Source organism: Heloderma suspectum, chromosome 9, assembly GCF_057233095.1.
Source record: "Heloderma suspectum isolate Gila_16-S chromosome 9, 16-S_ref, whole genome shotgun sequence".
Classification (NCBI taxonomy): domain Eukaryota; kingdom Metazoa; phylum Chordata; class Lepidosauria; order Squamata; family Helodermatidae; genus Heloderma; species Heloderma suspectum.
The window spans coordinates 28676928-28691037 of NC_139466.1; the positions used below are offsets into that span (position 1 = coordinate 28676928).

General features: G+C 48.1%; 1 protein-coding gene across 2 annotated transcripts in view; it reads left to right on the forward strand.

The window, feature by feature from the left end:
- The first annotated feature begins 1744 nt into the window (after nucleotides 1-1744).
- Nucleotides 1745-14110, forward strand: part of POF1B (POF1B actin binding protein) — a 53685-nt gene continuing 41319 nt past the window's right edge. Inside the window, exon 1 of one of the 2 annotated variants that reach the window (XM_084814017.1) lies at nucleotides 1745-2598. In XM_084814017.1, coding sequence (XP_084670143.1) covers nucleotides 2002-2598 — 597 coding nt within the window. In that variant the 5' untranslated portion in view covers nucleotides 1745-2001. The remainder of the gene's footprint in view (nucleotides 2599-14110) is intronic. The other variant, XM_084814016.1, reaches the window with a different exon arrangement.

Consider the following 14110-nt stretch of genomic DNA (forward strand, 5'->3'; position numbering starts at 1 on the left):
TTCTGGATCCTCTCACAAAACAGACGGCATCGGCAGCCATCCCTAGAAATAAGCCAGGTGCACAAAATCTGTTGGTAGCAAGGATTAAAAAAAACAAAATCACCCCGATATCAAGAAGAGTACTATTTTGTTTCGGTGTTTGAGCTGTATAGAATTCTTCTTTAGGCATCAGCAAGGCACTGTAGGGAATTCATAACAATTAACTTGCAGAATTATTTGCTGCAAGATGCTTTTAACGCCTTAAAAGGAGGTTTGACAAATTCATAGAGGGAAAAGTCTCTCCATGGGCATTAGCAGTAACAGCGTATAGGGAAAAAACAGAACAGAATAACAACTGGAACTTTGATAGCTCTTCAGATGCAAAATATCCCTGATCCTGAGATGCTAAGATACTCCCATCATGCCCTGCATATGAGCTGCTTAGGGACATTTGGCTGGTCTAGCGGTGAGACAGAATGCTGAATTAGAAGGACCACTGGTCTAAAATCCAAATCCAGCAAGGCACATTTGCCTTATGTTTGATTCTGCTGCTGCAATCTTAACCAACTTTTTAAAAGTATCCCCTCCCCCACAAATGACATTAAGAAAAAATACAATGCTGTTGCTGTCCTAGAGGTCTGGGAGAGATTCTTCAAAGTTCTACGGGCATGAGTATCAAGTTGCCCACCTAGAACCCTAGCGGTGCAAACTGATACATGTCCACTCAGAAGTCTCATTGTTTTCAACAGTTTACACTCAGCAAAGTACGTACAGGATTATCGAAGTCTTACCTCTCCAGTAAGTGTTTCTCTCATGGGCCTAAACTACACGTTAAGTTACCTTGTGTTTGTTTCTTTTCACATTAGTGGAAGCGTGGGGCCCGATTCGTATCGGGACAACATTCCCAACCCAGCTGCCTATAGAGCTTTTCTCTCTTTTGGGTGGTGGTGGTGGGGCGCTTTAAAAAGGTTAGGTTCCGCTGCACACTACGCATTTAACTTCGCACGTAGTTTAGCTCTCGTCACTTACCTAGAAGTAAGCCCCATCGGACTCAACGAGGACTTACTTCTGCGTAGACATGTATACGATCGCACTGTTAAAAGGATCCTCCCGTCTCTATCCGGGAAGTAGCAAATTACACGTGAAGCCGCCGACGCACCTGCTTGCAGCTTTGCCCGGGCGCTGTTGCAGATGCTTTTTTTGTTTGAAACGAGGCTGCCCTCCCCGGAAAGGTGGTGGTGGGGGGGTGTGGGTGGGGGTGACCCAAGTGATAATGAAGAGTCCTGCCCAGTTGACCTTCCATCAGCAGGAAGGTGGCGCCTCGGTCACTCCGCTGGGGCAATGTTAGCGGGGGGGGGGGGGTAAAAGGCCAGATGGGAAGGGGTGGGAGGAGATTTTGCAAAGAAAGATTGATTTGTAAGAAATCCAGTGGAGGCCGGTGGCTCCGATTTCGGGGGGGCTGTGAATCCGTTCCGGGTTTCAGTCCGTACCAGCCGAAACTCTAAAGGGGCTACCCAAGGTCCTGTACCCTATCCCCAAAATTAGTTCAGCACCTTGGCCGGCTCCGTTAGCGTTCCGTCTGGCTCTGGCTGAAACCCGGAATGGATGCACAGCCCCACCGAAATCGGAGCCACCGGCCTCCCCTGCAGAACTCTTGGCAAGTCTTCCTCAGGGAGGCGGTTTGCAAGGGGAGGCTTTCGCAGGACTGGCCCGCGAGGGTCCCGCCTGCGCCCGGGTCGCCGTCGGGGCCGCAGCCCCGCTCCCCGCCCCGCGTGGCCCCGGCGACGGTACGGGCCGGGCGGGCAGCCGGGCTCCTCCCGCCGGCTGCCTTCCGGGCAAGCTGGCGCGGCGCCCGGGGCGGGGCGGGGCGGGCGCAGGTGAGCTGAGCCGCGACGGCGCGGCAGGCGTGTCCCCGGCGGCGAGGGCGGCCCGTCCTACTACCCGCCGCCCGGCGCGCCCGGGCAGCCAGTGCCAGCCCGCCAGCCTCCCTCGACGGTTCGCCCAGCCAGCAGCAGCGCCAACATGTACGGCGTCCAGCAGCAAGTCCAGCCGACGCCGCTGCCGCCTTGCTACGCGCCGCCGGGGCCCTGCTACGCGCCGCCGCCGCCGGCCTCCCGGCCCTGCTTCGAGCCGTGCGGCCCGCCCACCGTGCCCAGGCCGCTGCCCCAGACGTGTCCGCCCCAGCCGCCGGTGGTGACCGCCCGGCCCTGCTTCGAGCCCTGCGGCCCGCCGACCGTGCCCAGGCCGCTGCCCCAGCCGCCGGTGGTGACCGCCCGGCCCTGCTTCGAGCCCTGCGGCCCGTCGTCGACGCTGCCCCGGCCGCTGCCCCAGACGTGCCCGGTGCCGCTGCCCGCCACGCTGCCCCGCGGGCGCCAGAACCGCCCCGCGCCGCTGCCCTTGCAGAGCCACACCTGCCCCGAGCCGCTGCCGTGCCAGGACGGCTGCAGCAGCAGCGGGGGCAGCGTGGTGTACGAGCGCGTCCGCACCTACAGCAGCCCCGGCGGGAAGCGCGTGCAGCTCCTGGACGCCCCCAACGGGTGCTCGCCCCGGGCGCAGTCCCCCTTCGACACCGCGCCGGGCTACCAGCACGTCATTTGGAGCAGCGACCCGCCGCTGCAGGTAAACGGGCTTCCTTGGACGCTTGCGCGCGCGCAGACGCAGCAGAGCCGTCGGCGGGCGCTGGTGGCCCTGGAACTGGACGGGGGGGCCGGGGCTTGGCTCGTGCGCTTACCGCTTTATTCCCCAGCCCCACCTCTCGATGTCGCATGGTTCACACGTTACGAGTAGAGAACGCATCCGCCCCCGCGCTTTGGTGGGGATGAAGATGGCCACAAGGAACTTCCCTTTCCTTCCACCAGCCTCCCCGTCTAGTCTGGGCGGAACAACTGGCGTTTGTTTTTCGGGGTGTGCCCTGGTTTGACCGTAGCTCGTTACCGTTTTATTCCCCAGCCCACCTCCTTGATGGCATACCGTTCATACCGTAGGGGTAGAGAACTCATCCCCCCCCCGCCCCGAGAGGATGAACATGCCCAGTGAATTTCAGCCCCTTCCACTGGCCTCCCCATGGCTGAAAGAAGTGGCATTCTGTTTTTCCGGGATGTGCCCTGATTTGACCTTCACCCTTTCTCCAAAAGTCGCCCGCCTCTTTTCCCAAGGTTTTTCATATGTAACGCTCCGGGCTGTAATGCCCTGCGGCCAGGAAGAATGTGACCCCTGGCTGGGGTTCCCCCCCACCCCAAATTTCAACCACCTGCTTCCCTGTCAAATCCCAAACTGGTGACCCTTTAGCTCTTTCTTTAAAACAGGAGTGGGCACCTTGTGTCCCTCCAGATGTTTTGGCCTACAGCTGCCATCGGCTGTAGGCCATGTGTTTCCCATGTTTGTACATTTACCATAATGCACAGGTTGCCTAAAACGTGCATTAAGTTATAAACTGCCCAGAGAGCTTCGGCTACGGGGCAGTATAGAAATGAAATAATAAGAATAAGCCTTGGACAGCATAGCCAATGATGAGGTCTGATGGGAGTTGTGTCCCTCCAGATGTTTTGGCCGACAAGTTACCACCCCTGCTTTAAAACATCCTGCCCTTTACAAGGCTTGCAGGACTGTTTACACATTATGCTTAGCAAGCACAATATCATGTGATAAGGAAGAAGTTGAATGATAAAGAATTGGAGGTGGCTAACCTTTTACCTTTTCTGGTGGCTCCCTTAACTACTCTGTTAAGACTACCGGAGATGCTTTGGCGCTAAATAGGTGGATGTCATGGGGTGGGGCCAGCAAATTTCATTCTGGGCCCTTTTCCCACACCATTTGAACACTGGGTAACACAACTGCTTCCCTCGCTATTGCCAAGTGTGATTTTTGTCACTGGTTGCTACTACAGCTGAAATGGAGGGAATGGATTTTGTAATCATTGCAAAGTTTTGGGTGCAAAGTTCCTTTCTGAAATCTATATCTGCATGCCTTACTGGAGTGCCCAGCAAATCACATACAAAGGCATTGCTGTTCCTTTTAAGAATCATTTCTTATATGATACTGACCGCATAGGAGGCTTTACTGTTCTTTTTGCATTTACCTTGAGTTGCTACTTTTTTTCAAGGAGGAGCTGTAGTGTTTTTAGATCAAGGTTGTGTCTTCTCAGGTTGCAGCATTCTGGAGTGAGAGACTGTTTCCATAAATGGTTTTTATACTGTTTTTTTTTAAGTGTTTTTAATTTTTTTAGTGCAATTTTTTTTGCCACCTTTCAAGACTGTGGTTTACCCAAGGCAGCTGAAATATAGACTGTACGATTCCATATCAATATAAGAAATACAAAAAATAATAAATAAGTTCTACATGAATTTAAGAATGAACCATTTAAAACAAAATGTGTTAAGTCAGCCCTGCTGGACTTCTGCCCCAAAGGGAAACCAAATAAATTACCAGCAATAGCAGCATATTTTTGTGTTTCCCAAGTTTGTAAGTTTAACATAATGCACAGATTGCCTAAAATGTGCATTTTTAAAACGGTTCTCTTCTGCCTCACATGAGTGATATTTCTCTGTGTGCACAAATGGCTCAAGACAAGAGACGCTCAGAGATGCTTCTAATGCCCTAAACATTTGGGATATCTGGTTGTACCAGGGTGTTTATGTTTTACCTATTTATTGTAGTTCAGTGCTACTGGACATGGTCCCTTTGGGCATACGTTTGTATATGTGGTAGGTGGGAAGGAGGTCACTCTGCATATCAAACCCTGTGGACCTTAGAGCATTAACAGCTCAAGCCTATGCATGTCTACTCAGAAGTCAGTGCCACTGAGTTCAGTGGGACTTACAATGAGCGGGTATAGGATTGCAGCCTAAATGAGTGTAGGAATCCCCTCTTAGATAACAAGATAAATAGTGTTAGGGAACTTGCTGGTCTATGACTGTAATAAATGATTGATTGATAGTGTTGGGGGGGAAAGATACAATCTGCCTACAGCCATTTTATTTTCTGTTTTTATTTATCGGTGAACTGATTCTAAAAAAATACTTTGTTGCTCACAGCTTTTTGGCGTGGCAAAGGTTGCAGGAGAACAGCACAGCAGTGTGCGTGTTTGTATTAGATACTGCTCAGCTCGCTGGAGCAAGAATCGCATCAGTCTTAGTAAACATGCTCGCTTGCTGCTGTTTGCATGGGAAAAAGCATTTCCCCATGCCAAAGCCCCACAGGGCAGCAGGGTGCAGTGGGGAAGGTGGCGTCGCTTGACGCAGTTGATTTGCTGATGTATCCACTAGATAAGTGGTCCTCAACCTTTTTGGGAGCAGGGACTGGTCCGTGGAAGACAATTTTTCCATGGACCAGGGGCGGGGGGGATAGGACCGGGCCATAGTAGGGGTGTGGGATCTTCCTTACCTTGGGTCCATGGGTGGGGCGATCTGTCCCTCCCCCCGGAATCCTTGTCAGCCCTGGACTTGCTGTGGAGCTGCCGGCTGGCTCCAGCCGGGGGCGGACTTCCGGCTGCTGGGATGCAAATGGCGTCCATGTAGCAGACGCCATTTACGTCCCTGTTCTTTGCAGTAATAGGCTATTACTGCAAAGAACAGGCCGGAGCCAGCTGGCAGCTCCGCGGACTCACTGCGGAGCGGAGCAGGCCAGGGCCGGCGAGGATTCTGGGGCGGGGGGGAGGAACGGATTGCCTCCCCCCTGCGGACCCAAGGTAAGGGAGGTTCCCACACCCCTACTGCGGCCCGGTCCCTAACAGGCCACAGAGCGGTGGCGGTCCACGGCCTGGGGGTTGGGGACCCCTGCACTAGACAATAAGTTGACAGTGGCAGAATTCAGAAGGCGGCTTTGCTGTGCAAGCTTTGTTAGATGAATATATAAAGCTCAAGCAGTGGTGCGTTCAGTGCAGGACTTTGGGGCGCAGAAGTCCAGGGCCCCTTTCAGCAGAAGGAGCGGGCGGGCACTCCAAACGCAGCAGGGCTGGCTTATCGCGGTTTGAAGTAAGTGAAGGAATACATACGAGTGCTATCTAAAGATGGGGTTTCCCCTAAGACCGTTAAGCAAAGATTCTAAAATTTACCTAACTGCCACAAAATGGTGTGCTCATCCACAGCCTCCATTCACCTGCTGTTGAATTGTTCCCCATAATTTCACTGGGGCTTTGCTTAGGAGAGCCTCCCAATGGATGGTGCCCCTTAATCTTTTATTCTTTCTCTCTCTCTCTCTCTCTCTCTCTCTCTCTCTGATTAGAATAATGGTTGTGATGTCTTTACACGTGTGAAGCTTAGTATGAGTGATTTATTTGTTTTATCTATCCATCACATGGGGCTGTCCCACTCTACTATCACAACAACCTTAAGAACATCAGAAGAGCCATGCTGGGTCAGACTAAGGGTCCGTCTACTCCAGCATTTGGTTCATACAGTGGCCAACCAGCTGCCCACAAGAAACCCACAAGCGGGACATGAGTGCAACAGCATTCTTCCACCCATGTTCCCCAGCAATTGGTGTACATAGGCACATTGCCAAGACTAGTCGCCATCAATAGCCTTCTACTCCATGAATTTGTCAAATTGCCCTTTTAAAGCCATCCAAATTGGTGGCCATCACTATGTGTTGTGGTAACGAATTCCATAGTTTAACTATGCGCTGTGTGAAGAAGAATCTGATGAGGTATGTTAGGCTTGGGAGAGACAGGTCAGCTCAAGGTCGCCCAGGCACTTTTATGGCTAAACGGAATGTTTAAACCCAGACCTTTAAGTGCAACCCGGGGCATGACATCCTGCTGGTTTTGTGTACAGACACAACTTGGGGAGATATGGAAGCCAGAACTTTACTGAGAGGAATATTTGGTTTAGAAACAATTCCATTGTTTCCCTGGAATGAGTTAAAAGGTGTTTTTGCATGAAAGGGAGGATCAGTGTGTTGGGTTCCCTGGGCAAGCAGTCGGTGGCTTTTGGAATAAAATGAAAGCAAAGTAGTGTTTTACTAAGAAGGAAGAGAAAGGAAGTGATGACGGAATGGGAGAGAGAGGGGAGGAATGGGAGAAGCAAGCATAGCGTACCAGGCTTCTCTAAACTGGTGCCCTTCAGATCTTTCGGACTTCAACTCCCATCAGCCCAAACATCTGGAGGGCACCAGGTTGGGGAAAGCTGGAATAGACAGTATTAAACAAGGCGGACCAATGGTCCAACTTGGTAAAAAGCAGCTTAAAAGCAAAAAAAGAAAGAAAGATAAAGCATAAGGGCCAGTGTAAATCTAAGAACACAGGAAGCTGACTTATACCGAGTCAGTATAATTCATCTAGCCCAGTGTTGTCGACACTGACTGGCAGCAATGGCTCTCCAGGGTTTCAGGCACGTGTTTTTCCAGCCCTACCTGGAGATGCTGCCAGGGATTGAACTTGGGACTATCTGCATGCAACATACATGCTCTGCTTCTGAGCCAAGGCCCTCCTCCCTTCTAGATGCAGAAGACAGAATTGGTATGTGATTAAATTTGCTGTTATATGCAGTAGTACTGTGTTTTAATAATGCACAAGGGCTAGGAAAAAGAGACTGCTGCAGGCCAAGCTGCAGGCTTTATTCATGACTTGTTAAATCCATCTAATGCAGGGGTGGGCAGCATACACCCCCCCCCCTCAGTGCGGCCCCTGCCATCTCCTGGAATTTGGGGACAGCCACAAAAATCTACAAATATATGTTTTTTTAAAAAAACAAAAGGCATCTGGAGCTGCTACAAAGTGCCAAAAGGGTTGAATTAGCTTGTTTGCAGCCTGATTTCGATCCTTTGGCACTTTGTAGTAGTTCCAGACATCATAATGTTTTAATTTCTTAAATTTCCTCCTTTGTTTTAGGTGCCCGGGGGGGGGGGTGTTGGGCCTGCAGGGGGCCTGGGGGAGAAAATGGCCCCTGGACCTCTTGAAATTGCCCACTCCTGACCTAAAGGGTTTAACACAGGGGTGGGCAACTTGTGCCCTCCAGGTGTTTTGGCCTACAACTCCCATGTTTCCTCATCGTTGGCTATGCTGGCTACGGCTGATGGGAATTGTAGGCAAAAACATCTGGAAGGACATAAATTGCCCACCCCTGTTAACTGAACATTTTTCTTTTAATGCAATGGTCAGTGGTGACTATTGGTTTCAGACTAATACGAAATATTTTATTTGAATTTGCTAATAGTTAACAGTTAAAATAAGGCGGTTGTTGCCAGTTCCTCTTTGGAAATGCCACTCTGTGTGTACACGATCAAGTGATTTAAAGTTAATGACAGAGAAAAGGATTGTATACCACAGTAAATACACTGTGGGAAATTAGTTTCGGCTAGCTGTAAAGGTGATGATGTTTGTATGTTGAGCATGCTTACAAAACTACTTTAAGCAAGAGAATAGTACGCTAGGTACTATGTATGTGCTTGTGTATGTTGTGCCGAATCAGCATTTTGTAGTGATCTGGTGTCAGAAGATAGAAGCGATGCCTGGTTTAACTTTGGCAGCCAGGGAAAACTCTGCAATGGTTGTTGTTGGATTTCTTAGGTGCACCCATAAGATGGGCCACATATTCGCCTTTCCCTATCAATGGCTTTTTGGATTGCAGACCACTCTAGATGGAGAAAGGGAACACATGGAAGTCCATAATTGGGGGGAGGGAAATGGGGGGGACGACTACTGACTCCATTGTTCCCCCAGTCTGCGGAAAGGACTTACCTAGCATTTTCCAATAGCAGCTGCTGCAGCTGTGTTTTGTACCACTTACTGCCTTTTGCTCTACCCCTTTCCCCATCTGTCTCCTCTTCTGCCTCTTTGCCTGGGTGGCTGCATCAACAGTTCCTGGTGGGCAGATTTGAGAAATGTGGGACAGCCTCTGGGTAGAAAGGGATGACCAAGGAAAGGAATGCGTGTTCCGAGGATCTTCTTGCTTTGATAGTTTTGTGACTGCTGAAGTGTCTTATTGCAGACAGACAAGCCACGACAAAGGCTTCTTCTTAAAAATATAAGCAAATTACACTGAGCACAGTAGAATCGAGAGACAGAAAGGCAAGTTGGCTTTTGCGATGAAAGGAAATGGATCTCTGGGTCTCTGGGCATGAATGAAAGCCCACTGGAAATACTTCAAAAGAGTTAGCCCAGGAATAGTTACTGCCTGATGGCATTTCTTTTTACAGCAAAATTTTAGTAATGAAGTGGCTTGTTTAAGGTATTGCTCCTGATGATCTATAAAAGTATAGTATGGTGACCACACAGAGAGCTATTTGCATTTTGCAAGGTGGCATACCAAGGTGGAGCTGACTGGTTTTTTGAGGTTGTGGAGGCTGTAAGGAAGCCGTAGTGTTTCTTAAAACCTTGCTCCGTTGAACCTGCCCTTCTGGAACCTTGCATTGTGCAATTGGTCTCAGACTTGCCTCCTGACCACAGAGTCCCTCACTAGGTGCATTCACATGCCTTCTTTGCAGGCCCGTAGCCAGAAATGTTGCGGTGAGAGGGCCCAGGGGTTCACCAGTGTGTGTGTATAATCCAGGCTGAACTGAGGGAGCTGAAATGGAGGTAGCTTAATTAATAGGATTAAAGGTTATTGCATTGTATTAAATGTTTATTTTAATTAATTAATTAATTAATTAATTAATTAGATTTATTAGCTGCCCATCTGGCTGGCTACTCAGCCACTCTAGGCAGCGTACAATACAAATAACTCAAAATACAGCATGGTCAACTAAACAAAACAACATTGCTCTAAAAGAAAAAACACCCTCCCCCCCCCCCATTATGTTAATAAAAGGAAAGATTGATTTTCTGTAAGGTACAAATCAGGCCTAATGTTTGTCATTTATCCTGGTGCCCTTGTTCGAATTGGCCAGAACCAAGGCTGGCCCAAGACATTTTGCTGCCTGAGGCAAAGAACAAGATGACGCTCCCTCCCATTCTATGTTCAAAAGCCAGCTGGACTGGCAGATGAATCTGTCTTCAACACTGGTGTTGGAACAGCACCCTCCACTGCACCTGGAGACATCAAGCTAACTAACAGGCCTCGTGGCACATGGATTTCTCCTCCAACACACCTTGCTGCCACCTCCCAGCATCTGCCGCCTGAGGCAACTGCTTCACTCTGCTGAATGGTAGGGCCAGCCCTGGCTATAACACTGGAAGGCCAGAACACCTGCTTGCTTTTGACCGGGCAGTTGTACTGGAATACTGTTTGCATATCATCGTATATACTAATCGAGAACCTGTTCTCCAAGTGTGGATCCTTATGTAGCCAAAATAGCACCATCCACGCACAAATGGGCACTATCATCAGGTTTGGGGGGACCCCAAGGTTTGCAGAAGTACAAAAGAAAAGGCTGGGGGATGGGGGGAAACATAAGGGAGAGAATCCTGAAAACAACCCAGCGAGGACAGTGTGTGGTCAATGGGTACAGGATGCTGCCATGTGTATGTATATGTATGTATGTGTAAATATATATATCTGAGTACCCCAGAAGAGGTTATAGTTGGCTAGCTGGAACCCTGAACAGGAGCATTCCACACTGTAACATTTTGTTGAAGGTCCCACTTCTTTTTCTTTATATTTCTGAATGTAAAGGGGTTAGGTTTTTAAATAAAAGCTATGCACTCAAGCAAGATACTTACTCCTGCAAGGGCCAGGCTCTCACAGCACCGCCCCCCCCCCATGACTGTAGCCTTGCCCCCATTGCAACCTAGCAGTAGCTAGTATGGGTTCCAAACCAGACCTTATATAGATCCTTTTGTGGCAGGTTTTCCTGTTGTAGCAGTAATGTCTAAATCTAGTTCGCAAGCAGGCTAGGCAATTTAAAGCCGGCACTGCTGGGCTTAAAGAGATGTGATACTAGCATTGGTAACATGGTTTATACAGTACTTAACACATGGGATATATTAAGCTGACATTCCTTTATACGTTAATCCCTTTGAAGTGAATAGGCAGGTACAGCATTTAATTGGAACCAGCCTAGGAAAGCTGGAATTTATTTACTTATACTGTGTACAAAAACCTATGGAAAACCAGGATTTGACACATGTTTTTTCACCTATGAGGTGAGCCCAGTTTTCCCCCTTCCTGTCTTCACTATTGACAGGTGAAAACACTGATTCTAATGCTGATTTAGCCATTAGTTTTGTTCCTTCCTTCCATGTGTCAATTGTCTGCCTTTTTATTGTTTAAAGTGCTGCTTGTATTTTTATGCAATTAAAAGTTCATTTGGTGTCTTTAAAAACAAACAAGCAAAACCCCAGACCCAGTGATTTCTTTTAAAGTGGCATGTCTGTTCTGGGGAGGAAAGGTGGATTTGTGACAGCACAGGCACCTCCCAATCAGTGCTGTGCACAGCCAACTGCTGCAAACAGGCAAAACTGGTTTCTCCAGAGCTCAGTCTTGGGGTGAAGTCTGAAACAAAATGAGTCAGGTGTGCTTGTACAGTGGTTCTCTGCTCAAAAAACCATTTAGTCTGTGTCCACACAGAAAAAGAAGGTGTTACCCTGGAGAGTTCTGTGTTTATAAACCTAGAGTGTGCTCTGTTGTACGGTCTCACTAGGTGTGGAAAAATCCCAGACATTTGGTCACCTGGGTGCCTAACAGTTTTGTATTGGTACTCATGAGTTTGAAATATTCTCTTCTCCTAAGCTTTTTGTAACGCTCTGATCTCTCTACCCATAATGAGAGGAAGTGAGTCATAGGAAATCAATATGTCTGCTTGGCTTTTGTCGCTGGAGCTTAAAAATGCCAACGCCGAGCATTTTCTGGCATTTAAAATACTGAAGATGAACGTTGTCTCATTACGGAAAAAGTAAAGGTCATCCTGACTGTAGTTGCCCCTTATCCTAAAGAGAGTATTGAAACAGAAATCTTGTCAATGCTATCAATATATCAAAAACTTCTTGTAGAGCCATGTGGTCTACAAAATATATGGTCTATTCATATCTTATAGGCGTCTTACTATCTTACTATTATGAGGAATTACAATACAGCCCTATGCATGTTTACTCTGTAAGTCCCACTGTATTCCATGGAGGTTACTGACTAGTAAGTGTGTTTAGAATTTCAGCTTTAATCGGTCATATCTACAGAGAGAGAGAGAGAGAAAACCCTTTTTTTCCTTCAGTGAAGTGTTTTTTCATGCTTTTAAAAAAGTTTTCTAGATAATAATACTAAGAATCTAGTTGCAGTTGGCTTAACAACCTGAGATACAAATAAACCCCTTTTTTTGGCTACACATGCACCCTCTTCACTCCATTCTTCACACGAGTGAGCAAACAAATCAGGAAATCTTTGAATAACTATTAGATTTCTGTTTCATCCAAACTGGGAAGCTGTGGTTAATGCCTTTGGAACAAGCCAGGATATGAAGCCAACCTCAAACCATGCCTTCACATCCTGGCTTGTTCCAAAAGCATTAACCTGGTTTGCACGAAATGGGAAACTATCGTTGTTCAACGATGTCCTTGTTTGTTCTGGTTGTTCTTTTTAATTAGCAGGGACAGTGATGTCATCTGCCACCCCCCCCACCCCCTCAGAATCCCCCGTTCCCTCTGAGTTTAACTGCAATCCTCACAGTAGCTGAGGGAAGCGAACTTTCCCAACAACCATATATTGTAATGCAATGTCGTTTGTGGTGGCCTAGTCTTGAATGGGCAATTAAGACCCATTAGCTTTATGGTGGAGGTAAAACTCCTAGAACCGGTTTGTTGATATGGATCAGCACATCTGCTGATTCCCCTGGTGGGGAGGGTGTGCAGGGCCATTGGGACTGTCTCGATGAGCGTCTGCACTTCAGAATTTACCGCTGCATCACTGCTCACCCTTATGAAGCAAAAGGGCCATGTGTTTGGTAAAAAGGCGCATGGACAGGAAAGGAAAGATTCCTCCTGTGCAAGCACCGAGTCATTACTGACCCCTAGAGGGACGCCGCTTGTGCTGGCATTTTTGTGGCAGACTATAGCGGGGTGGTTTGCCATTGCCTTCCGCAGTCATGACTACCTTTCCCCCAGCAAGCTAGGTACTCATTTTACCCACCTCGGAAGGATGAAGGGCTGAGTTGACCTGAGCCGGCTACCCAAGAACCAGCTTCCGCTGGGATCGAACTCAGGTCGTGGGGAGAGTTTTGGTTGCAATACTGCCGCCTACCGCTCTGCGCCACATGAGGCTCAAAAAGGCGCATATTTATTTATAAATAATATATACCATTTAATATAAAAACATTTCTAAGCAGTTAACATATACATATTAGAATACATTTAAATGCACTATTAAAACACTATTAAAACTATTTCAGTTACAAAAACAATACAATACATTTAAAATATGCTATTAAAACAGTTTAAAACAACAGTAACAATACAGAACAGTACAAGGAGCAGTAAGGTGGAGCAGCGTGTGATTAATTGCAATTACTTACATTCTTATCTTGGCTTATAAAGCCGAAATATGATCGTCTAAAAGCAGCCCAAGAGTCTTGTAGCGCCTTGAAGATTGTGGCATCATCATTTATGGAATAGATTCCATCCCCTTGATACCTGTAAATGTCATCTGTTCGTACATGCCTGAAGTCCCAAGGTGATAACAGCAAACGGGCTGCCTATCTGCAAACTATTGGTGGTCCTTGGCTGGTACATCTTATCTGGAAGGCCTTCTGATCCCAGAATGTGAGAATGTGCTGTGGTTTTTTGGTCGTAACAGAGATTCACAGTGCAGTCCTGCTCTGAACTAAGTCCTATTGCTTCAGCAAAGGAGATCATTACCTTATCATGGTGCTGGAGCTTGAGTACCTCAATGATGCCATGAGCTAAACCGTGAAGGGACACCCAAGACAGGAAGGTCATGGCAGAGAGGTCAAACTAAATAGATCCCTTGGGAAGGTAACGGCAACCCACCCCAGTATTCTTGCCATGAAAACTAAATGGATCAGTACAACCAGAGATATGTCGGTATACCATGGGAAGATGGGACTCCCAGGTCGGAAGATGGTCAAAATGCTACTGGGGAGGATATTCTGGAGGTGATGGACTCGACCTTGGGGGAGCTGGGGGCAGCGACGGCCGACAGGAAGCTCTGGTGTGGGCTGGTCCATGAAGTCACGAAGAGTCGGAAGTGACTGAGCGAATAAACCACAAAAAAGTCCTATTGAGTTCAGTGGGATTTACTTCCAGGCG